The sequence below is a fragment of the Scardinius erythrophthalmus genome (genome assembly GCF_964197995.2).
Source record: "Scardinius erythrophthalmus genome assembly, chromosome: 2".
In the NCBI taxonomy this organism is placed as follows: domain Eukaryota; kingdom Metazoa; phylum Chordata; class Actinopteri; order Cypriniformes; family Leuciscidae; genus Scardinius; species Scardinius erythrophthalmus.
This window is the reverse complement of record NC_138222.1, coordinates 48,420,887-48,446,339: the sequence shown is the minus strand read 5'-3', so window position 1 is coordinate 48,446,339 and position 25,453 is coordinate 48,420,887. Positions and strand designations below refer to the sequence as shown.

Genomic DNA, 25,453 nt, shown 5'->3' with positions numbered 1-25,453 from the left:
AGATGATAAACACCTTGTATTGTAGCTACAAGATGCAATTATACAGATAAAGTTACACAGTCCAAAACACTTCCTCAGATAATGTGGGAAAAGTGAAGCCTATTTAGTAGACAGATGGAAAATCAGCGGATTATGGCAAGTCAGGATAAACAGACAGTGAAAAATGACTGCTGTGAGCAGATAGAAAGCATATGGGTAACATGACATAAAAACATTCAAACATCCAGTGACACATTTACACTAGGCACGCGCCTCCTCAGTGTCAGCCGAGACAATTTAGTGCAATTACTTCACTGAAGCAATTGCTTTCCTTTTTTTTTTTTTTCATATGGGCGCACACAGACATAACACTTGACTGTGTGAATTCCATGCTATTCACAGTAATGGAATATATTTTGAATGCTGGCACATGACTGCTTTTCTTTGAATTTTATTCATATAAAATCATATCATTTCAAGATCTTACATCATCCCACAAACCAATGCATATAAAAGATATAAAGTACCTTATACACATCAAATAATAACTTTCTTTTTTTTGATAAGCTATTACAAGTCAAATACTGTCATGTGTGCAGGCATATCTCTAAAGAAAGCACTTCAGACAGTATTTGGTCAAGCTGTTGTTGTTGGTTCAGGTGGGCTTTCCATCTTTGGTCTGCATCTGTCCTAAAATTCCAAAAATATCTCAGGTTGATAAGCAGCAATGGGCTAGTCACTTAAAGTCGGCATGAAACGGAAGTTGCAATAGTCTTTTCTTCCCTATTGTGACATATATATCCAATTGAAATGGCTTCTCAAACAAAACAAAAATGTAGGGCGGGTTCTCAAAAGCGGAAGCTGTTATACTTGGGTAAACTTCTATAGCGGTGAACGGGAGATGACAGACAATATAATTTTTGTATTTCAATTTGTATGTAATAGAGTTTCCACGATTTTCCAAAGAAGGGAAAAAATAAAGATTGATTATGTTGATCAGAGAGAAAGATGTCAAATCGCAGCAGCGTTAACTCGTTTCTTGACATTTACTGACAAGGTAATATAACATGGTGTTATAAATGTGTATTAAATTTGTTTTATATGAAAATATAAAAAATTTACTGGAAACGCGTCATCACAGTCTGTGAAAAGGGTCTATCGGGAATTGATTGGATGGTTGTGGTAAACATGTCATCAAAGAGATGTCAGGAGGGGAAGTTATTTTGATTAACGATTACGAGGGCACATGAATTTTAAAAAAGTATTGATGTGCACAGATAAATTATGTATAATAAATATCCCATTAAAAAAAAATAAGAATTGTCCATTTTGATTTCATGGTGTTTTTGAGGCTCAAGTATCTGTTGAGTGTACATGAGCTTATTGTAGATTGGATTTAAAACAGCACACCCCCACACTATGTAAATGCATACACACATTTTTAGGCTTTAACAGATGCAGATGTGCACACTGCTTTTCTGCTGCAAGAGCTTTATTTAGTAAAGTCTAACATTAAGTATTTATCAGAGAAAACTCTGTAAACGCTGCATGTTTTATTGATGACATTGTTGTTTTTGGCATGTCTAAATGTAAGTGCATATAAGTGTTAAGGTCTTGTCTTTCCCACAAAGGCTTACTTCAGCACAATTTGAAGGCCCAACAAAGGGTGTGACCTCTCTCTCTCTTTCTCTCTCACTCTCTCTCTCTGTATTTTTCTTCCCCACTCTGTTCTTTTCACCATCTCACTCTATAATTCACTGTAGGGTTTTCAGCTGGACTGGAATTTTGTGCAGGCAGAACATCTAGAGTCACTGCGCTCTTTTAGGTTATAATCAAAAGCAGGCAGGATCAGTACACTGTTGTCTGATTCCACAGGAGCATTCTCCTCGTCAATGGCCATTATATTTTGCACAAGACACATGATGGCTGCATCAATGTTTGTGTTGTCCTGTTAAAAAAAAAAGAGGAAGGAAGAATATGAGTAGAAATGTCTTTTAACATGTGCAGCTAGTACTAGCAAGGTTAATATAATAGTTAAAAAAAGCCTATCATTTGTACCTTCGCAGACGTCTCATACCAACCCACAAAATTATGGTCCCTGGAGAAATTGTCGAGTTTGGGCATTTTGGAGCATAAGCCATATCTCTGTTGGTCACACTTGTTGGCCAGCAGGACAGCTGGCAGAGGACGCCCACTGCCAAGGGCAACTTTAGAATCAAGATCTTTTTTCCATTTCAACACAGCTTGGAAAGTGGAGGCACGAGTCATGTCAAAAACCACAAGTGCCCCTACGGCCTCTCGGTAATACACGCGTGTCATGTTGCCATACCTCTCTTGTCCTGTGAATAAAGAAAAAAAAAAAGTGAAAGATAGTTTATGTATGTTATTTAAGTCATATTTTTTCTTGTTTTATGGTCTTGAAGTGCTATGTCACAATATTTTTTTCTTTTCTTAGACTGGCAAAACTTGAAATGGTTTCCTTGACTGCATAGACAACATAGACATCTTCCCATATCACAAATGACATGAGCTTGACCACACGGCAAAAGCTTAAATCTGTCAGAACGGATCCATTTGCATTTTCATTTGAGAGCGGTTCACCATTCATCCCAGATTTCTCAGCATAGTTAGCTTACTGTGCTCAACCGTGCTGGTTTATAATAATTTAAAGAAACTTTTCCACTAAAAAGAACCTTTTGTGCAATGGATGTTAAAGGGTTAGTTCACCCAAAAATGAAAATTCTGTCAGTAATCACTCACCCTCATGTTGTTCCAACCCCGTAAGACTCGTTCATCTTCAGAACACAAATTAAAGATATTTTTGATGAAATCTGAGAGCTGGCTCACTCCTTCATAGGCTTCACTGTACGTCAGAACGTAGGCTCACTATTGGCCAGCATCACACACATGACCAGCGTCGGCCAATAGTGAGCCTACGTTTTGACGTACAACCCAGAAGCGCTGCGCTGTTACACTACGTGAACTCACTCAGAAGCCCACACAGAAGAAAATGAAAGATTTTTTCGTTGCTTGATAAACTTAAGGTTGAGCCACTGTAGTCACTTGGACAATTTTAACGATATCTTTACTAACTTTTCTGGAATGGCAGATATCGATTACCTAGCAGCCTATGAAGATGTGAGCTAGCTCTCAGATTTCATCAAAAATATCTTAATTTGTGTTCCAAAGATGAACGAAAGTCTTACAGGGTTGGAACAACATGAGGATGAGTAATTACTGACAGAACTTTCATTTTTTTGGGTGAACTCTCCCTTTAAAGGTTCTTCACGGAACCAAAGATGCCAATAAACAACCTTTATTTTTAAGTATTTTTCTACACTCATTTTCATCAGCGAGGCACATTACGCTATAAGCTAACTCATTAAACTCATTAATATATTACTCATATAATATTATGTCAATAAATATCCTTTGTGGCTAGTCTGGGAACTTTCACCTTTCTAATTACCATTCTAATCCTGATTTCACAGCACCACATGGGAAAAAAAAGATGGTGACATAAACATGTCTGGATCAGCACGGTTTCACAACGAGAACCATTCGGCCTGATGGTGGAATTTTTTTTTTCCAATTTTGTGGAAGATCTTAGAAGGACCTAATATGTAGCTATTAATGCATTATCATGCTGAAAATCAAGGCAGACTGAGGCTAGTTAGACTGTCACAGGGTTCACAGTGCAGCATCTTGAAATTCGATCTTATAAGGTCCTCTGTGAGGTCATAAACTACTGCAATCAATTGGGGATGAGACTGTCATGCAATCTATTTTTCTCAGTTAAGTCCATGCTCAAGGGTGCAGTCATCCATATTACATGCTTTCACAGTCAATAAACTATGCTGATAGTGCTCTTTATTTAAATCTTAGTGTTTGTGAATTTAACATCTTATTACAAACATGACAAACAAAAACCTAACTGTAATTTTCAGAGTTTTGTAAACACATCTCTGAGTATTCCATTCTGTCAGCCATGTTGAATTTAAAGCATTGTTTTCTGGTGCGATTTTGCATGTGAGAGCGATGGAAAAGTTTTTGAGTGTTCTCACATGAGACCAATATAAGCTAGTGAGACCAGACCAGTGAATATAAACACGGGACACACATTCCTGCCCCTGTGCTTTAGTTTAATCTGAGCATAAACACAAAGAGGGATTCATAGCACTGTGAGGTCACTCACAACAGCTGAGAGAAGAAAAAATATCCCAAACAAGGCATGCTTTGGAATGCATGGTGTCCAAGCCAAATGTTTAAGGCATTACTCCAGTAATATTATTCATCTCTTTCTGTCTTTTTGTGTGTTATTATGTTGTAATGGTGCAAGATTCACTGTGGATGGTCAATAAAACATCAGTGCTAGGAAACTGGTTGTTAGAAATAATTTTTCTGGCATCATGTTTTTTTTTCTAAACACGGTTAAAAATGTTTTTGATGTTTAGTTTATTTAATTATTGTTAGTTCATTTGTGAGTTTCCAGGCTTTTTGCTCAATTTTCAGTAATTAAATTGAAAGTGGTATAAAAAGTACAATGAATTTATCGCTGAACATTGTTTTAGCACTTGATTTTATATTTAAGACAACATAAATATATAGCCTAATGGAATACTATCTGACAGACATCACAACAACGACGTTTTCTTATAGGCCTTGTTTGTTGAATGGTTTTAGAATGGTAGGCTTAGGCTATAGCATGTCAAATTGTAGGACACTGCTGTCACTGCTTGAAATCTCCTCTCAATTACCCATATGTTCATTTCTTTACATAGGATTATTGGTTTTTTGATAAGGTAGCCTGTAACTTAACTTACTGACAATCATTAACATTGCAGGCAAAGGCAGGGAATGTATTGGCTACATCAGTAACTGACCTGCAATGTCCCACAGCTGCAGTCGAATGACTGTCCGGTGATCCCAATTCAGGACTTTCAGAGCAAAATCCACACCGATAGTTGCGCGGTAATGTTGAGAAAAAATCTGATGCACATAACGCTTTATGATGGAAGTCTTCCCCACACCTAAATCTCCAATGACAAGTACTTTGAGTAACCGCTCCTGCTGCATTTCAGCAATCTAAACTACATGACAAATATATGCAGAAGAAAGAAAGCTTTTATTTTTATTTCTGTAAAACTACAAAACAGAACCAAAAACGAACTGCGTTTCGTTGGAGCCTTGGACGCGCCTGACAGTTCTTGTCAAACTGTCGTTTTAAAAATGCGTTTCTTCGGAGGTGAGAAGTTTCACACTTAATTTGCCAGTCGACAACTTTTCATCGCGCGGTGGATCCGCTGTCAAGCCTTTCCAATCAAGTGTATTTAGCCTAAGCCTTTCTGACCGATCTATTCAAGAAGCTCATATCTTCACACTCTGCCTAACTGAACTTTAAGACGAGGAGGAGATTTTGGTCCAGCGTTCGGTATCAAGAATCGCCTATAAACTACAGCTCCCGTCATACCGATAAGCTTTCGCGTTTGCTCATAAAACTTCAAATAGATGGCGCACATGAAAATACATTTACACTTTATCAAGTAATTAAACCTAAAGGAAGTCTCAAGACGAAGTAGCCTACTACTTTTTGTAATGTTTCAACCATCCTAAATACAAATGTAGGCTATTAAAACAATATTTAGGCTATAATTTCCATGTGATATACAGATTTGTGATATAGGCTACAACATTCTTCAAAATATCTTCTTTTGTGTTCAACAGAAGAAATAAACTCATACGGGTTTGGAACAAAATGAGGGTAAGTAGCCAAAATTATGACAAAAACTTTTTTTTGACAACTTTTGCTGCCTTTAAATTTTTTTTTATTTTTAATTAAAAGCAAGGATGTGGTCAAACCACTGATCGCGTTTACCCTATTCAGTGGGCCAAACATTAAAAACTGGGAAGTTTAAGGTAAAACTTTGGGTGTAAAAAACACTTTGGGTGTAGACTACAGTAGGCTAGTACATATAACGCTATATAAATGCCTCATTCATTCATTCATTCATTCATTCATTCAAAACCCATACTGATTATCAACATAGGCTATAAAAAACTATGTGTAGCCTATTATTTAGTAGTCTATAGGATTAATGTTTAAAGAACAGCATTTTAGTTTGATGGTGAATTTCCAAGATGAAAATGGTGTACGAAACAATATAAATATGTGTAAAGAAGGAGGGAATAATGTATGGGGTGTATAACGCGTTTGTCTTTCGCTGCTATTAGGAGGCTTATGGTACTGGTGCTGATGCGGAATGAGTCAGGCTATATGATGCTTCTGCTGTCGCTTCCATTTCATCAGCACAAAACATCCAAACATTTCTCCATCTTCCAATCGTGGATCAAAACATGACGGGCTTAAATCATCTTTGACTTCCACGCGACTTTGATCCCGACAGGGACCATATTAACAACACGTCGACTCTTATTTAGCAACATCCAAGCAAAATAGACCGCCTACGCGGAGCAGTTAAGGTTTGCACCTGTTTTTTTCTGTAGAGACGAATGTTTTGTTTATTATTCGGTATATTATAGTTTATGTCCGTCATTTCATCCAGCGGTTTCTATAGAGGCTTCAATCCTTTAAAGATAATGGAATCTACCATTTGGTAGCTTTGAAACGACCAAACAAAACAAAACAAAAAACCAACGTAAGTAAAGAGCGCCGAATAAGGGGTCTTTTACACAAATGCTTCTACACAAAGACAACGCTTGTTAACAGTTGTCTGTTTTGTAGATTTAGAATAAGAAACATTCGTTATTATGACAAGGCAACGATAGCCAGCTACAAGACTAGCCCAGCCACCAGGCGAGCCTCAGTAGTCTTTAGGCTTCATATTTTGGTCATGGTACTGTTAGAGTTTGTATTGAGTTTCCTGCATATTACTAAGGACCTATAAACTCAAATTACTAAAAATTACTTCGTAATTAGGTTAAATGTGACACTTAAGATTAATAATTTGTATTATTATGTGTAGCCTATATTCTTCCATTACTGAACAAGTGCATTACAGTTCATCCAAACATAGTATGGACATGGAATTGGCTTTGCCAGTTATCCCACTTTACTTGTATTCATCCTATATTTTACAAAAATGTCACATGTTAAGATGAACTTTAGGGATAGGTCAAGTTTAAACCACCGGACACTTATTTCTGTACGCCTTAAAATCAAAGACTAAAAGGATGATTTTGTGCCTCAACTACCTTTCTGTGCAGAGCAATGAGATGATTGTCATGCCATGATCATGTAATTGCTGTAATATTTATAACTACAACATTCCCAGATGAGGTTATAAATGAATTACAAAAGCTTTAAAGCGAACTTTACTATATTTCCTCCTTTTATGTCAAGCTGATTTGGGTGAATAAAATAAGGAATGTTTCTCTTTCTTTTCTATTTTGTCTTTGGTAACCATGAATATATGTTTTGGCAGTGTCTAATTCACAGTATAATTTCTCTTCTCCACTTTTTGCTTTGACAGACCTGAATAGACATGGAAGCAATTTGGCTTTACCAATTTCGACTGATTGTCATCGGGGACTCCACTGTTGGAAAATCATGTTTAATCCGGCGATTCACAGAAGGCCGGTTTGCGCAGGTGTCGGACCCAACGGTCGGGGTGGATTTTTTTTCCCGCCTGGTGGAGATCGAACCTGGGAAACGCATTAAACTGCAGATTTGGGACACGGCAGGCCAGGAACGCTTCAGGTGTTGTAAATCTTTATCTTGGTTTATGTTACATGAGACCTTTCTCATGATTCTGCATCTCTGTAAATAATTGTCCAATGTATATTTATGGTTCATAGGGATGGTTTACCTCAAAAAATGTAATCCTATATACCCCCAGTCACATAAATATATACAGTATGTCTATATAATATCACTGATTATTAGCTCAGAAAGATTTTTATGCTAATGGTAAAAAAATATTTTACATATTTAACTTTGTACAGTGTGAAATAGTTGTTTACACAAAAGAAACCTCAACCGTATTAAGTTTCAATTAGATAATCATCATAGACTAAAAAATAGATAATCATCTTATCTGATCAGGAGTCCTTATCCATCCACATGATTGGTGTTTCCATGGTATCCGTGCTGATGTATTTCTCCCAGATGACTTGATGACAGACTGATTCACACGTCACTAAAAAAATATTTTCCGCCTTAGGTGATTCAGAGACACTGTCTATATTTATTTATTAATAAATGCAGCTCAAAGGCCTCTTTACCAACACAGGGTTTTGTAGATCTCCTATAGGAAATAGAAATAATTGATGAATCACTGCCATCTACAATGTCACAAATGTCTTAAAACTTAAAGTGATGTCAGAAACTCCAGAGGTCCCTCAGCATTCTTCACAGCTCAGTGTGTTCCCAGTGGTACTCCTACACAATCTCAGACCTCTTTTACAGTCTCACTCTGATGATTTTTACTTCTCTGCATTCTGTTGCAGTTTTACATTTCCTGTTCTCTCCATTCCTGTCATACACATAAATACCTTTCTCGGATCTATCTATCTGTCTATCTATTAGGCCAATAAACCTCAATCTTAAAGTCTTTTAAAGCTTTTTTCTAAACTATAAAACAAGGCTTTTTGAAGCCACCATTTAAAGTCTATTGTTGTGAAATGTGCTTTTCTAGTTAAAATTACAGTTATATGAATTTATTTGAAAATCACAAAGCAAATAACGGCAGATCTTTTCTTCCATATTGTGATGTACAACCAAGCGAAAGAGATTATCAAAAAGAAAAAAAATGTAGGACAGGGTCTAGGTTCAATCCATTGGTTGTTGATTGGATAGAGCCAGATCTGAATGCAAGTCATTTGCAGTCATTTTAAGAAAGACGTGGAGTTTAAGTGAACTCAATGTCTGGTCCACTAGAAGATCCTACTATTCAACCTGTGCTTGAGGTCTGTGTGGAGGACGTGAGCCAAGTTTTCAAAAAACAGAAGACCAGGAAAGCTTCAGGCCCAGATGGTGTTGCACCTGCCTCTTCGCTAGAGCAGTGTGAAGTTCCCTGCTGCTTCAAACGCTCCACTATCATTCTGATCCCAAAAAAAAACAAAATCACTGGACTTAATGACTACAGACCTGACACTCTCACATCTGTGGTCATGAAGTCATATGAGAGACTGTGTTCGCCTATCTGAAGAACATCACTGGGCCCCTGCATTATATCCTGAAAAATCTTGACAGACCTGAGACTTATGCAAGGATCTTATTTGTGGACTATCGTTCGGTCTTCAATACCATCATCCCTGATCTTCTCACAGCCAAACTGACCTAGCCCCAATTCATCAGTGGATCACGAGCTTACTGACAGACAGACAGCAGCTAGTAAGACTGGGGAAACTCACATCCAGGACTCTAATCAGCTCTGGTGCTCCTCAGGGTTGCGTCCTCTCTCCACTGCACTTCTCACTGTACACAAATGACTGCACCTCTAAAGACCCCTCAGTCAAGCTCCTGAAGTTTGCAGACGACACCACCGTCATCTGCCTTTTCCAGGATGGTGATGAGTCTGCATACAGACAAGAGGTTGGAGAACAACTGGCTGCCTGGTGCAGTCATAATAACCTTGAGCTGAACATGCTCAAAACAGTGGAGATTATAGTGGACTTCAGGAGGAACACCAAAGCAGTCCCCCCACTCACCATCACGAGCAGCACTGTGGCTGCAGGGGAGTCATTCAGGTTCCTGGGCACCAGAACTGGGACAATCACATTGACTACCAGCAGAGGTTGCTGCCACAGGAGCTGCTGACAGCTATTCATTATTGGTGCCCTCCAGGACCTGTACACTTCCAGAGTGAGAAAAAGAGCAAAGTAAAATCATCACAGACTCCACTCACCCTGGCCACAACCTGGACGGCGCCTCAAATCACTAGGCACTAGAACATCTAGGCACAGGAACAGTTTCTTCCCACAGGCTATTTCCCTCTTGAACAGTTAAATGCCTTCCAAGTGCAATACCCCACTTTTTTTGTGCAATATCCTTGTAAATGAATTTAGTCCTATTTATACTCACAATACTGTAAATCTGTTCTTCATAATCTATAAATGCTTATTCTGACTAATCCTATCTGTGCCTTTATACTTTTTTATATTTTTTATTGTTAAATGTTATGTGTTTTGCTATAGTTATATGTGTGTACTGGAAGCTTCAATACCCAAGTAAATTCCTTGTGTGTGCAATCACTCTTGGTAATAAAGCTCTTGTTTGATTTCTGAACATCCAGTTGACATTTTGATAAAAATAATGAGGTCAAACAAAAGATAAACATATGCATTGATCAGACCAACAACGTGCATTTAGAAAACAGATGGGGTGAATTTACATATACCAAATGTAATGCTACTTTACATTTAAACTGTATTCAAATTCAATAACATTATTTAATTCTGTTATGCTTTCTTCAGGTCTATTACCAGAGCGTACTACCGTAACTCTGTGGGAGGTCTGCTGCTCTTCGACATAACCAACCGTCGCTCCTTCCAGAACGTTCACGAGTGGCTAGAGGAAGCACGCAGCCACGTGCAACCCCACAGCATTGTCTTCCTGCTGGTCGGCCACAAATGTGATCTGGAACCACAGCGTCAGGTGAGCCGGCAAGAGGCTGAGAAGCTAGCGGCTGCGTACGGCATGCGCTATGTGGAAACTTCAGCACGTGACGCCATAAACGTGGAGAGGGCATTTACGGAGCTAACACGGGATATATTCGAGCTGGTAAAGAGTGGGGAGATTACCATCCAGGAAGGCTGGGAGGGAGTGAAGAGCGGGTTCGTACCAAACGTGGTGCATTCGTCAGAAGAAGTGACAAAGGGTGATCGTCGATGTTTCTGTTGAGTCAGCAATCACCACCCTGGTACCTACCAAACCTTGGGGCCCTGATGGACAAAAGAAACGCTTCCTCCAATCACAGGGTCAGTCTTCAGTTCCCTGATTATGACATCATCATCCCCTTCCTGCCTGCTGAATGCCTAATCGAGTCCCACCATGCCCTACTGCTTCACTTTTCTATACAACTTTGCTCATTTCCCTAATCACACAATCTTGTATATGGCCAAAATGAACTCTGTTGACTGCTGAGAATGTAAGGTTAGGAAATAACCTATCGCAGAACCCATACCGAAAAGGCCAGTCAGAATTATATCTGCACTTTAACTGTATCTGCACATCTGCCATTATTCTATTGAGCCACGAAAGTTAAACTTCCCATATAAAGATGTTTTAGCTTTGGATATCTCCCGTATCCGGGACTAAGCTCCAGGTATCTTCTACTGGTTTTTATCATGGGAGAGATAAAAGACTAACAGAAGTTTAACTTGCTTACTTCACAGATGAATGCTGGGATACCCATTTCTGGTGACTCAAAGATCTCAGACTTGAAAAAAGTGATTGCTGGAGGTGTGATGTGTCTGATTATTGACTTTTAGCAACAGGAAAGACAAAAGGAAGGAAATAAAATGCAATATACTACATGAAGAATTCCAAGACTGGAAAAAACATGACCTGTAATGTTTCTGAATAATTCCCATATCAACCAAAACTAGATTTTCAATTTTAATTGTGGTGTGAGACAAGTATGTCACTCAGATGGTATGATAGTCCATAATATCACCCAAGGGGTTCGTTTTAATGATCTAATGTGAAGATTCATAAGAGGACTACTGAAAGTACATCCATGAGCCCCAGATGGATTATTCAATTTGTGCATTATTTTACAATTAATAACATTTCACTTATCACACATTACCACAAGAGGCCTCTGGTGCAAACCAGAATTACAAATAAACCTTAATCTGTTGTTAGGTACATCTTTTACACCTTTTATCCCAAAGAGTGTTTCTGATGTTACAGCTTGTGATTGTACTATCTAATGTGAAAAAAGCAAGCTCTTCCTTTAGGTTTCCACACTGCCCAGTGAGGGCCTTTGTACACGTTCATATATTCTGTATCCATAGAGCTTGCATTGCCATGTATTTAACCATTACTTTATTCATCTATAGCATCTTTACTTTTTGAAATGACTTGCTCTTCACTTTCACTCTCATCCCGAACAAAATAAACCCATAGCCGCTTTCTCAAATCTGATTGGAGATGATGTGTCAATACTGTAAATAACTGTGCACAATTGGCTGAGTAGTTAATCTGTCACATTATTGGATAAAATGAAGCCATTTCTAAACATGGCTGAAACAGGGTCTCAGGGAAGGACCAAAAGATTTTAAATTTTGTTGACCACTCGCTCGCTCTTTAAACTTTTTTTGATGCTGATGTGGATTTGCAAGGACTGGCTGTACAAACACTACTGACTCTGTACCTCTTTATCAAGGGAACTTGAAATGTACTACAGATTAAAGTAACATGTTAAATAAGTTCTTGTTGTATATTATACAATATATCTACATTCCACCCACTATTTAGGGGTCATTTACAGTTTAATGAGGATATTATCAGTTTAATAGTTGTGCTGCTCCAAAAGAATGTAATTGAAAGGCAATGGAAGTTTAACACAAAATTAGTAGTTTCAGTAATGCACAAGTGCTTGCCAAAGATTGAAAGAAAGGGAAAGAATTGCAGGCACATATTTAATTAGTTGCACTCAAAGCTTATTCATCTCGCTCACTGCCAGAACCTCAATCAGACGAGGAATTATAAAAAGCTACGCAGATTAAAAACACAGACCAGCTCATCGATTTTGTGCCTTCTCAAAACGCTTCATTATTAGTTCCTTGTTCAGTGTTTAATGGCTACAATGTGACAAATGAGCACAGATGAAGGACAAGAGATGAAAAATAGACATCGGAGGAGGAGAAGGGAAGTGGAGAAGAAAGGAGGCTATTGAATGAAACAAGATGTCCCCCTGATATTCTGCATGCTGCATTTTGACAATGATCTCACCAAGACATGGCAAGAAAAATTCCAGAGAAAGAAATAGGACCATAGGAGTTCAGCTTTACAGTTTAGCTTTAACAGAACTGAAATTGCAAATGTTTACCAAACATCAAATGAAAGGAAAAAGGGCACAGAGGAAGACAAATGTGTAGACCCTATGGAGAGAACCCCCATCTGAAAAAGCTAATAATTCATCATAAAAAAAAAAAAAACTACCATTATTATTTTGTTTGATGTTTTTCACCTTTTTACTTGAAAAAATACTTTAAAAAGTAATAAATCAATAGATAACAGTTGGTGCAAACAGACAGATGTTGGTGAATTTTCTGATGGGGAAGGAATTCGAATGCGGTGGGACCAAACTAGGCCTCCTTTTCTAGGACTGCTCAGCAGATTTGAGGAGGTTGTCTTTGCTCCTTCTCTTGACATCCCAATTGTAAACACGTGCCATATCTGTGAGTAGTGGTTAAGGTGTATCTGAAAACTTAGGAAAGTTATTTCTGCTTTTCTCCTTACTCCACAACCAGGAGGAACATGTTCCACTTAGATGACGCAAGTCAACAAATCTTTCACTAAACAGATTCTAACAGGTGGTGAGAACAGGTGGCATTTATGGCCTGTCTCTGATTTGCCTGAATGAGTTCTTTCTTGAATGATATCTACAGATTTCATTCCATTAAAAACCATGAGAGTTTTCTGAGGCAGAGAATGTGATGTGAAATGTTCCTAAGCAAAATTCACTCAATGATCACATAAGCAACACACATCATCTACATAAATATCCGCATTGATAAATATTAGGCTAACAGTTTCAATCACATTACAGCTATGACAAACACAATTACCCCTTTTCCACCAATAGTGTTGGAGCCAGTGCATCTGTCCATAGCTATTTTTCCATCCAAAGTTGCGAATTTAACTTGTGCGCAAAATTGAAATATTACATAAAACATTTGTGAATAATGGACTATTTCCATCTTGTGTTCAAGAGAACATAATCGTCACTCTAGGGGAAATTGGAGCAAAATATCTGTAATAAAAATGGATGTTGCATTTCAGAGTGAGCAGACGAAACGCAATAAACGTCGTCATGTTATCTTGCGTTCGGATGCCTGGTGTTTGGGAATACAATCATGTGAGACGCTTCTGGGAGGGAATTAAACCAAATAATTTTGATGACAGACTTTGGCTCAGGCATTTCAGAATGATCAAACCAATGTTTGAGATTCTGTGCAATGAAACTGGTCTACTGGTTAGTCCAGGTATCCAATCACATCCTCTCTTGAGGCAGAGTTTTTTGCTACGCATCGAGGGATTTGTTCAGTAAATTTGTTTAACGTCATAGTTTATGCGCATATCTTCTTATCAGATAAAAAAAAAAAAATTATCAGCCTCAATTAGTTGCATAAGTTTTGTATGCACATTTTTAGAATTTTTAGATCTTGCCAAAAAAATAGGTGGCTGGAAACATCGTTCATCTCTCTCACAAATGGCCTGCATTTCCACTGATTTGAGAGCCGATAATGTATCGAGCCCGATAATGTACATAACTGTCAAATCATACTCATCATAGCTTTGAGAACATTTTACCAACTAAAGTCATTCATTCAGAATCTTTATGTAATCACAAGCTGTCTTTTGAGGTAACAGTCAGAATGTATAAAACAAAATTCATTCAACCATGTCAAGATATTTGTAAAAAAAAAAAAAAAATTATATATATATATGTTTTTGATGGAAATGTGTAGAATGGACCAGGTTGGGCGCAAACCAGGTGCAGATGTGGACTATGAGAACACAGCTACATCTCATTAATTTTAACCTCAATGCTAAATCTGAACAAGATTTACTATTACTTAATCAATAACAAGAAACAAAGGGCAATGTCTCAATGCTCTCCACATTAAATACTGATAATCTAAATACTGAACAGGTTCATCTCTTTCAGATACATGCATATGCTACAGTTCAAAAGTTGTTGTTTTTTTAAGAAACTGACATTTTTAATCAGCAGGGAATGCATTATTTATAGACATAATGTTAGAAAAATATCTAGGCTATTTCACCTAAATGCAGTTCTTTTGAAATTTCTATTCATCAAAGAATCCTGAATCATGGTTTCCACAAAACAATATTAAGCAGTAACTGTTTTCACTGTGACAATAATAAAAATAAATACTTTGAGTAAAGGACTAATCAAACACAATGAGCACTATGGAAAATTATTAAATCAAACCTGATTCTCTATATTTGCCATAGTTTAAGGATACTGACTTCAGTGGTTGTGAACTGGTCTCTGAGGAAGTCCAGGTCCTCTTCCAGAGAGTCCAAATTACGGGAAGCTGTACCCAGGTTTTTTTCCAACAGCGCCTGAGCCTCATCAATATCATACTCCAACATGACATTAGCCTAATGAACCAAAACAATACCCATAAGCAAGTTTTCATAATAACAATTAATGACATGTTTCTGGACATTATCAACATGAAAGTTTTTCAAGCCCAAAAAGTTACTTGAGTGTTTGTCCTTTAGCAGAAATATTTTATTGAAGCAATTGGGTATACATTTCACATGTTCAAATATAGGCAGTAATCATCAATATCGTCAAAACAGGAATATTAAAACGTGATATGGTGTTCACAACTCATTTTACTTCTATTGTGATATAAATGATGCAGCCAATGACACAAATTAAAACATTGCTTGATTTTATCAGTCAGGAAATGATTGGAAATGACAAGTAATCTCTATATGACAGATGGTTAATAAAAAAGTAAATTGGATCAATTTTTGATACAGCAATCAACACTTACCCCAAGCCACAAACACACTTTATCTGTGGGTGGGACAGAGGCCTTGCAATAGACGTTATCAGCCAACAGAAAATGTGTCTCCATGGGATCTGTAGTGTCCTGTGATTGGACATACATAAATCAGGACAGAAAAACAAACAAAACGAAGAGACACAATGCAAGAGTGATTGAAAATGACAATGAACAAAAGACTTGCAGCATCCCATTAAGCATACTATCCATCCTAAATAGTCATTAGAATTAGTGTCCCTAATTATAGTATGTGGAAATGAGTGTCCAAAAAGTACACAGAGAGTCCACTATATCCAGTGAGTGCAGATTCGAATTTCAGATCCATGAACACTATTAGGATGATATTAACCACAACCTATTGCACTTTGGAGGAGCATTAAAAACCTACAAACGTGGAAGACATGCAAGACTGATGTTAAGTAGAGAGGTTTAGATAAAAGGGTTTGAGTCATTCATCTCTAACCTGCAACAACATTGTTGAATTTGCATGCAATGTGCTACTTCTTTTCTCTCCAATACGGTAAGAAGAATTGTTTAGTAGCATAAATTAAATTAACTGAAAAGTGTAATGTGTGTACGAGGATGTTAAAATCACAATACAACAAAAGTAGCAACAGATCACAATAAGATCTATAACATGCACTCAGCAAAACAGAAAGGGTGAATTTTCATTTTAAGCAGACCTTAACTGTGATAAGATAATTGACAGGCCAGTTTACGGTGACAGGATGTACTATGTAACAGCGCAGCCCATTAAAAACGCAGTAGTATGTTCCTAAACTTGCCTACTCTTCTGCTACACACTCTTTTCTAAACAATAAGACAAGAGTACACACTTTTAGGGCATAATACAAGTAAAAGAATTGGGATGGGGCAGCTCATTTAGAAACAATAGGCCTATTTTTAGGAATTAGAAAGCGGATCTTTGATTTGCGAGACTCCATCTATTCACATATATGGAGATATAGGAGTTAAAACTGATCTTAAAGGAGTGATGGGCTTACCTTCTTTTTCTGCATGTGCCGCAGAATTTCTAACGTCTGTTTGATTTGTGGAATCTGGCTTTTCAACCTAAGAAAAAACAAAAACAGGTCAGCTTCTAGTAAATTAAGCAACAATATTTTATCCTTACTCTGTGTGATAATTTAGAATTATTAAACGCAGTAGTAACCCTAACCCTTTAAAGGACAATAGTAGTCTACAACAATGCAAGGAAACCAATACAGACGCAGAGCATCCTTTAGAATTGACACAGAAACTAATCATTACTGTACAACGAACTAAAACGAATCATAGTCAAACCTGAGTTTCTTCTGAGACAGATTGAGCTCCATATATTTATATTTCTGATATTGTTCATCCAGCTTCCTCAGCACGGCGTCTGCTGTGTCATTGCCTGGCTGCTTCATGAAGGCATCCACATCTTCCTACAGAACCACAGTAATAGTTAGCATCTTAAGAGCTTCATTAATAAATTTATCCCATCAAGTATTTAAATACTGGTTAATCATGTTTTATGTGTCACTCAAAGCTCACTACTCCTTCAAGACATAAGCAAGCAATGCCTGCAGCCTTATAAGGAGAAGAGCAGGGCGCTCTCTACCTAAGAAAGCCGTTTAAAAAACCAACACAACAACACAGAGATTTCACGGGAAACTATCGACAATACGGACATGAAAATTAACTATATGTCATATTCCCACTGACCACAAATATTGCTTCGGGGATTCCGAGGTGTTTTTTCTTATTTGCAGCTCCAGCATTGCCACTCTCTATGGTCGTCGCCATTTTGGAGAGACTTGCGGCTCTTCCTCTTGACGCACGCGCCCGTTGCTCTTACGCACGCACGAGCGCTGCCTGCATAATAAAAGTAAAGGAATCTGCCTCTAAACCGTGATGTATTTTAAGGGTCAACCTATGTTTTTTTTTTTTTTTGTTGTTGTTGTTTTTTTTTTGTCATATTCTCATTAATTGTGCTTCGAAATGTTCCTGATGTTCAAATTCAGTACTTTTTTTAGTGAGCGTTTTGTACGCTCAGTCACTTAACAAATCAGCCTGCAGATGTCAGTGTTGCCCAAACGACCCCGAGAAAGAGCACGAGGCGGTGGCCGTGACGTATGCAGTGGGTGGTAGGCCAGAAGTTTGATCTAATACATTTGGTCTGACATTTAAAAAAAAAGAAATCGGTAAATACAATAACCATTTATCTCCAATTTGATTTTAAATAATATTGAGTCAGGTGACTCAGGTCTCTGTTCTGCATATTACAGTTTTTCTCGATTGGTTTGGCTCATTTCTTGAAACCGAGATGACATTCTCAAAATAACATGGACAAATCTCCAAACCACCTTGCAATTGTTCACAACAGAATGTCATTTTTCATTGGTTTTATCAAATTGCAAATGCTTTAGTACATGTCTCAAGTGACTCTGTGCTTTTTTTCAAATGATTATGTACAAGTAGCTACAGTTAGCACAATGAGCCCACATTTAGCACATTTTCCAAATAAATAGATCTTGCTGATCTAAACTGATTAGTTGATTTTTCAGTGAAATGGTTACTCTCTCCAAAACATATCAGCATGGTTTCATTGTGTAAGTCATCATATGCACAATTGTCTGTTCAACTGTCAAAATTAGTCAAAGATATAATACCATGAAAGAATTTCTTGGAACATTTGATAAATTTATGACAGTACTTGACAATCAATCAGGTGAAATTAGAACTAACGAAGGAGCAGTTTCCCACATCTCAGATGACCAATCAAACAGTTTGTTTAGTTACCTGACAGGTGTTGTCTATGACAAGGACTGCTGCCAAAAGTATATAGACAGAGCTTGGCCCGGGGCCAGTTTCATTTGCAGAGTGAACATGGAAGCACCTCGCCAAGTACAACAGCAACTTCCTGCTCGAGGAAGAGGAGGAAGAAGAAGAGGAAGAGGAGGAGTGAGAATGCGTGGAGGAATAGGGGGAAGAGGCCGAGGAGCACGGAGGCACCATGATGTCCCAGATGAAATCCGGGCCACCCTTATTGACCACGTTATAAACCATCGCCTCACAATGGCAGAGGCAGGTCGCCGAGTGCAGCCTAATGTGCCTCGGTCTACAGTCTCCTCCATCATCCAAACCTTTCGCAGGGAAAACAGGTACAGAACTATTCTATTGAACTATTCAGTGTTGGTGTGTGTGTAGGCCTAGAGTACTGTAATATCTTCATGTGATGTTATATGATACTATAAAAATGACAAAGAAAAAAAATGGAGAAAATACTGTGAATAGTATTCCAGTCACTGTGCAGTGCATCACACTTTTAGTACCATAAAACAGCAGTACAATTACATTGGTAACTCATTTTGTAACAAATTTACAGTGTTGACCTTTGACTTGTATGTCTAGGATTGGACGACAGCCTCAAGTGGGTGGCAGAAGAAAACTTCTAAATGAACAACAAGAACGAGAAATATGCAACATGGTCATTGCAAATAATGCCATCACACTGAGACAGATTCGTAATGCAATCCTAGACAATGTAATGTTCCAAAATATAAACTCTATCAGCATCTCCACAATAGACCGGGTATTGAAGAAACATCAGATGACCATGAAACAGATTTACAGGGTACCATTTGAGAGAAACTCTGACAGAGTGAAAGAGCTGCGGTACCAGTATGTGCATGTAAGTCAACTATGGGTTGTCTATCATTGTAACACTATTACAGTAAGACATGGTTACCACTTTTTTTTGTTTTGCTTTATCCTTTTTACCTTCAGAATCAACAATATATATAAAAATATAACAATGTGTGCCACTATATCAGAAAGAGGTGTGGCCACACACATTCCCAGTTTAGGGCCCTACAATACACAAAAGCTCCTCAATTTTTTGGACCACCTTTATACTGATCTGATCCCGGAAAATGAGAGAGGTGAAGAAGGACCTCAGCTACCACATTATGTCATTGTGTGGGATAATGTGAACTTCCACCGTGGCCCACGCATCAGAACCTGGTTCACCACCCATCCCCGGATGCTAATGGAGTTTCTTCCACCTTACTCTCCTTTCCTAAATCCAATTGAGGAGTTTTTTTCAGCTTGGAGGTGGAGAGTGTATGAGCATCAGGCTCAAGACCAGAGGGCCCTGCTGCATGCAATGGATGCTGCATGTGAGGACATCACAGGGGATCAATGTAGGGGATGGTTGAGACATTCACGCCGTTTCTTCCCTCGCTGCATCGCAAGAGAAAATATCCGTTGCGATGTGGATGAGAATTTATGGCCTAACAGAGAGCAGCGCGTCGATGGCCAGGAGGATGAGGATGGTGGCCAGGAAAGAGAGGGTGACAATGGTGACCACTGAAAATATTACTGTACTATAGTTCTGAAACTTTATTTACAGTATGGTAGGCTGGAGTTTTTTTTGTTTTTTGTTTGTGTTTATAACTGTTCACATTTACAGAATCCTGTATATGTTTTCTTTTCACAGTATGTTCTCTAATGTTAACATTTCTTTGTACGAATAAAAATGTTTACAGTTTCCTTGAGTATGAGTGGTTTATTGGAGGCTGATTTTACTGTAAAATCTTTTAGTTTTATTCATAGTGGTATTCTGTTGCTAGACCTGTGCCTCAGTGACAAAACGTCTAAGCATTTTGACTTGCAGTGCTTAAACAATGCCAAAGGTATAATGCATTTTGGGGGCATTGACTATTTATATGAGAAGGATATCTAGTTTTGACACATGGATAAACTGTTTTGGGAGAGATATAAGCTTTTGCAGGGGATCCATGGTGTTGTGCTAAACCATCCAGGTTATTTTGACAAAAGCACTAAATGAATGCACATGTGCCAAGGCAATTGAGAAGGATCTGTGCTATTTTGACTGTACTGACCTTTTATATGGGAAAGGAATCTGCTTTTGAAGCATGGAAGAAGAGTTTGGGGAAAGATATTTGATTTTGCTAGTGAGCTATAATGTTGAGCAGAACTGTAAGACTGTTTGGCCAAATGACCTTATGGTTTTGAGAATGTCATCTCGGTTTCAAGAAATGAGCCAAACCAATCGAGAAAAACTGTAAAACAATAGGCTACTATACAAGAGGTGCAGACAGACAAGTGTTTTGTTACTGCCACCTTCAGTACAGGCCTTCACTGTGTGCATTGCAAGTGACAGTGAGTAAGTGAGTGCGCACGAGCTAGTGTGTGTGTGTGTACTAGAATAGGGCTGAACTCGGAACCGCATACTAACAGCATACTACTATTTCTGCCATAGAAAGATGTGAAAAAAGTTGCAGTTGCACGAGTATGCAGTTGGGAAATAAGTAGCCTATTGTTTAGTGTAAAACATAACATTATACATGCACTTTCGATCAAATGCAAATATTATGATACAATTATGCATATAAATTATCAACCAAATATTTTATAAAGCTCACAGACGTTTAAATTATTTTCTTCACGTCCTCGTAGAGCTCGTAATTACAGCTCGTAAAATTGGGAATTTTCTGAGAGCTCATACTTGTACCACGTGACCACTGTTCCACCTGAACGCTGCAGATTATTTTCATTCCCAGTCCGAGGACGTGTGAACAGCTAGCCTTGTTTGCGTTTGATAGACTCGCCTTCTTTCTGTGATTGCTTTAAAGGACTTTTTTTTTTTTATGCCTAGCTGTCATTGAAAAGACTTACAGTGTATCCCTATGCTTGAATAAACTCCCGCAGTTGGGTTCATCACCCTATCTCTGTCTTGTTGAATCGTGACAATCACATTCGCAAGAAAAGATAAAAATGTCCAATTTGCCGTCACAGTCGTTGTATTAGAAACAGCTTCGCATCGTTAATTCGTGTTTTTATTGACTGACAACAAGGTAGCCTAATATAACACAATATATAGCGTTATAAATGTGTATTAAATGTTTTTTGTTTTTTAATTAAGTATGAAAAACTTTAGTAGATTTGCAATGTTGATGACTGTGGAAACGTGTCATCACAGTCTGTGAAAAGGGAGGTTCTGTTGAAGTGAATGTTTACTGTTACAGCTGTGTTTTCACAGAGAAAATTACATTATTCCAATGTGGCTGTTGCGGAAATCAGTGTCCATTTACAGTCAAGAGCCCATTTACAAGATGGAGTTTATATGGCTTCATTTAAACCAGTGGCTCTCAAACTTTTTGACTCCAACATTGTCAATTTAGAGGCCTCTTCATATCTTAGGCAAGAAAGAATATTTCCTTGGATCTGCTGTATTCCTTTATTTACTGAATATAAACTAGGAATGTCAGTAGATGAAAATAATTAACCATTGCACTAAACCACAAATAATTGTATGATTCCAGATGTTTTAAGAATATATGATCTTCAATAAAAGTTGAGAATCATTTTAACTTAGGTAGATTATTTAATATAGCCTGCTATTATTTGGAGTCGCCACCACAAATGCTGAAAAAGGTGCAGGGCTCTTTCTGTTTTAGATGATTACTGCATGTTGATTATGGACTCTACTGATAATATTAAATTACAACTTCAAACTGATTAAGAAAGATGTGAAGGTGACACCATCAAGCAGATTTTAATTGATTAAACAGATATTAAATGAGGACTGAAAGATGTAGATGACAGGGAGGTTACCAAATCCAAACTAAGAGCTAAATTAGGGCCTAAAAGACGTAAGATCATACATTGCTGGCAAAAGAAGAAAATAAAACCAGGTCCACTCCCAGTTTTTTATGTGTGTAGCCTATTTACGTTAATAGACCCACTGCAAAGACCATTTCACCTGGAACTTCTTCAGACACGTTTGATAACACACAAGCCGTAAACTCTTGGCAATCAAAATGATTAACAGGCCTGATCAGTGCGCAGGGCAGTGATTTCAGATGCTGTGTTCGTCAGAACTGCGTCAGAAGCGATGAACTCACTAGAGAGGAGAAGGATTGGGGAGGCGACGCTTTTCAGGCACACTCATAGCGCAGCGAGTATCAGCACTGGGCGGGTGTGAAGAAACCTCTGGGAAAGGAGGAAAATCTTGCTAGTTCTGTTTTGTATAACAACAATAAACAGGCGTACATTTTTAATCTACTACAACCAATAAATTATTCAGTCTTGTGTCTCTCTCCGCCTAAAGCGAAAGACGGGCGAGTGGAACGCGCGGTGAAGAATCGTGGAAGCATCTTTTCAGGACCTTGGACAGAGCGCGCGCATACAATGGCTCCAGTGACGACAGAAGAAGAACATTTCGGTAAGTAAATGGTTGTTATTTATCATAGTCGGTGAATAAATTTGATTTGTGCACGGTTAAAGATCTGTTATTACATTTTTTGGAAACGTAATGTGGCTCAGTCAGTACTGATTTCTCTGATGCGCGGGCACAGACATAAATAGGCGCGTGCTCTATTAGTAGCCTATGACATCACTGGTGTATGAAAATGTTTGAAACGCGTTGAGATCCTTGTCAGCAGCTTTTAAAAATCACTTAATAATTACAGAAAAGTACATGATTTGTTTTCTGAGAGAAGGACAAAATAAGGCTGACAGAGCACCTTAGCTAATTCAACACAGAGGTGCTGCACCCACCTTGAAAACGGAAATTTCCATTTTCCCAGACACTACTGCACTACCACATGATTGTGAGTTCTCAGGCTTTCATTGCCATATCGATATTTACAGTCCTTTATAAATAGTATGATTTTATATTTTAGAAGTGGCATTATTTTTCTTTTGCATTGTTAACATCAGCACAACTGTTAACATCAACACATGTCAGTGTCTGTGTTGCCTATGATGCAAATACATTTATATAATCTCCGTATTCCTTTCCTGGTTGAAGGTGTTTTAAATTTCATATCAACAATAAGACTACATATATCTATAAAAAATCTAAATATATATTATTGCCCCCCCCCCCCCCAATTTCCTGTTTTATACATAGCGGAGGTTCCTGTGAGCGTGGCAGTGGTGAGTGTGTTTGGCCTGGTCTTCAGCATCTCCATCTTTGCATGGATTTGCTGTCAGCGCAAAACCAACAAGACCAATAACAAGACCCCACCCTATAAGTTTGTCCACATGCTGAAGGGGGTTGACATCTATCCTGAGAGCCTGAATGGAAAGAAGAAGTTTGGAGGAGAAAAGACACCCGAAGCCCATGGAAAACAGACCCTCAGTCCCAATGGTGGGCGGCCAGAGCTCCATCTGGACCTGGAGAATCGAGATCTTAATGGGAACTTTACCTCCAAGCCACCAACCCTCCAACTGAAAGTGCGCAGTTCCCCAGACCTGGACATCCCGCCTCTTGGGCTGTGTGGTAATCAGGATGCTGGTACTCCAGAAAGCATCCTATCCAGTCAGACACCAACACCGGCCGTGGAAAAATCTCAGGACAAAGATGGTGGCCTGGGGACTCTCTTCTTTTCAGTTGAGTACAACTTTGAGAAGAAGGCTTTCATGGTTCACATCAAGGAAGCACATGGATTGTCCCCCACGGATGAGCAGTCGTTGACCTCTGACCCATATATTAAGCTGACCTTGCTGCCTGAGAAGAAGCACAAGGTGAAGACACGTGTACTCAGGAAGACTCTGGACCCGGCCTTCGACGAGACCTTCAGCTTCTACGGAATCCCGTATGCACGAGTTTCCCAGCTGGCTTTGCACTTCATGGTGCTGAGTTTCGACCGCTTTTCACGTGATGAGGTGATCGGAGAGACCCTCGTTCCTCTGGCTGACATCGACTTGTCCGAAGGGCGGGTCCTCATGAGCCGGGACATTATTAAAAGGAATGTCAGGGTAAGAACGTTTTAATTATAGTTTCCTGTATTTCTCTGTTACAACCCATAAATATATATTTAATTTTATACTGTTATTATTTGATATATTCATTTTTAATGATTGTATGTTTGTATATAGATTTATACGTTTAAGTTAATATCTATTTATATTTTTTAAATTTATATGTTTATATTGCACAGCTAATTTTAATATGAAAGCACGTACATGTACTGTACCTTTGGAAGAGGACAGAGATTTTGGTTATTTTTTAAGGTCTTAACATACCAGTCCCAGCTCATGTGACAACTGAGACAATAGTTTGGTCTTTAATGTGGGCAGTCAATGACACACCCAAGCCTGGAAAGAGAAAACAACTAATGGTGTCTGGTTTTCCATTGGGGTCAATAATTAGTCTTTGCCATCCATCTTAAGGCCCACAGGTTGTTAATTTTTAATTGACCCTCTAATGGACCACTCACAGTCATTTTTTTTCTGCCTTTACAGACTTACTTAGTATTCAGGCTTATAATAACTGTACTAACATGTTCACAAAGAGTCTTCATCAATTTTCTTGTCACATTTAATGCACTCCTTCATGCACAAAAGACTTTATAAATATGTGGAAGGCTACTAATTAAAAAAATTGTGAACAGGGCAGAAGTCATCAATCTTGTTTTGGCAACACAATTGTACTGTTATGCACATAAGAATTCGCTCCATTTGAGATGAAAGGAAGACTATTATGTTTCACTGGTGACTTTGACTGCATATAGTTAAACACACATAATGATGCTTCATCGGTTGAGAGACATTGGAAGTCATCGCCGTGGCAGCAGCAGAACCCTGCTGAAGTGTTGCCAGGGCAACATGCTGCCATGTTCACACATAATTGGAGTCATACATTGGTGTTGTGCCAAGGGAATGATTCGCAGTCAGTTTCTCGTAACAATAAGGCACTGTTTAGAAGTTGCGCGCTCTA

General features: G+C 38.3%; 4 protein-coding genes across 4 annotated transcripts in view; 2 read left to right on the top strand and 2 right to left on the bottom strand.

Moving 5' to 3' along the window:
- Nucleotides 1–325: 325 nt before the first annotated feature.
- On the bottom strand, nucleotides 326–5,402 carry LOC308706854 (ras-related protein Rab-32-like). Its single transcript, XM_081392720.1, has 3 exons — nucleotides 4,863–5,402; nucleotides 2,038–2,318; nucleotides 326–1,927 (listed from the first exon to the last, which is right to left on the bottom strand). Exons 1-3 carry the CDS (start codon nucleotides 5,053–5,055, stop codon nucleotides 1,748–1,750), a joined length of 654 nt encoding a protein of 217 aa, XP_081248846.1. The 5' UTR covers nucleotides 5,056–5,402; the 3' UTR covers nucleotides 326–1,747.
- On the top strand, nucleotides 4,556–12,366 carry LOC308706865 (ras-related protein Rab-39B-like). The gene is made up of 3 exons (XM_081392731.1): nucleotides 4,556–5,740; nucleotides 7,470–7,696; nucleotides 10,414–12,366. Exons 2-3 carry the CDS (start codon nucleotides 7,482–7,484, stop codon nucleotides 10,838–10,840), a joined length of 642 nt encoding a protein of 213 aa, XP_081248857.1. The 5' UTR covers nucleotides 4,556–5,740; nucleotides 7,470–7,481; the 3' UTR covers nucleotides 10,841–12,366.
- A 73-nt stretch (nucleotides 12,367–12,439) lies between these two features.
- Nucleotides 12,440–17,770, bottom strand: LOC308706882 (prefoldin subunit 3-like). The gene is made up of 6 exons (XM_081392755.1): nucleotides 17,425–17,770; nucleotides 17,020–17,144; nucleotides 16,722–16,788; nucleotides 15,706–15,804; nucleotides 15,163–15,301; nucleotides 12,440–13,345 (listed from the first exon to the last, which is right to left on the bottom strand). The coding sequence occupies exons 1-6, from the start codon at nucleotides 17,503–17,505 to the stop codon at nucleotides 13,269–13,271; spliced, it is 588 nt and encodes a 195-aa protein (XP_081248881.1). The 5' UTR covers nucleotides 17,506–17,770; the 3' UTR covers nucleotides 12,440–13,268.
- A 5,073-nt stretch (nucleotides 17,771–22,843) lies between these two features.
- Nucleotides 22,844–25,453, top strand: part of LOC308706742 (synaptotagmin-4-like) — a 5,497-nt gene continuing 2,887 nt past the window's right edge. Inside the window, exons 1-2 of the mRNA XM_081392556.1 lie at nucleotides 22,844–22,951; nucleotides 23,642–24,492. Of these exons, the coding sequence (XP_081248682.1) occupies nucleotides 22,918–22,951; nucleotides 23,642–24,492 (885 nt within the window). The 5' untranslated portion in view covers nucleotides 22,844–22,917. The remainder of the gene's footprint in view (nucleotides 22,952–23,641; nucleotides 24,493–25,453) is intronic.

Coding starts and splice junctions, on each gene's coding strand:
- LOC308706854 (XM_081392720.1), bottom strand. CDS start 5,055: ATGCAGCAGGAGCGGTTACTCAAAGTACTTGTCATTGGAGATTTAGGT. Junction 2,319..4,862: donor GCAGCTGTGGGACATTGCAG/GTCAGTTACTGA, acceptor CTTTATTCACAG/GACAAGAGAGGTATGGCAAC. Junction 1,928..2,037: donor GGTATGAGACGTCTGCGAAG/GTACAAATGATA, acceptor TTTTTTTAACAG/GACAACACAAACATTGATGC.
- LOC308706865 (XM_081392731.1), top strand. CDS start 7,482: ATGGAAGCAATTTGGCTTTACCAATTTCGACTGATTGTCATCGGGGAC. Junction 7,697..10,413: donor GCAGGCCAGGAACGCTTCAG/GTGTTGTAAATC, acceptor TGCTTTCTTCAG/GTCTATTACCAGAGCGTACT.
- LOC308706882 (XM_081392755.1), bottom strand. CDS start 17,505: ATGGCGACGACCATAGAGAGTGGCAATGCTGGAGCTGCAAATAAGAAA. Junction 15,302..15,705: donor AAGTGTGTTTGTGGCTTGGG/GTAAGTGTTGAT, acceptor TTGGTTCATTAG/GCTAATGTCATGTTGGAGTA. Junction 13,346..15,162: donor GTTCACAACCACTGAAGTCA/GTATCCTTAAAC, acceptor CACTACTCACAG/ATATGGCACGTGTTTACAAT.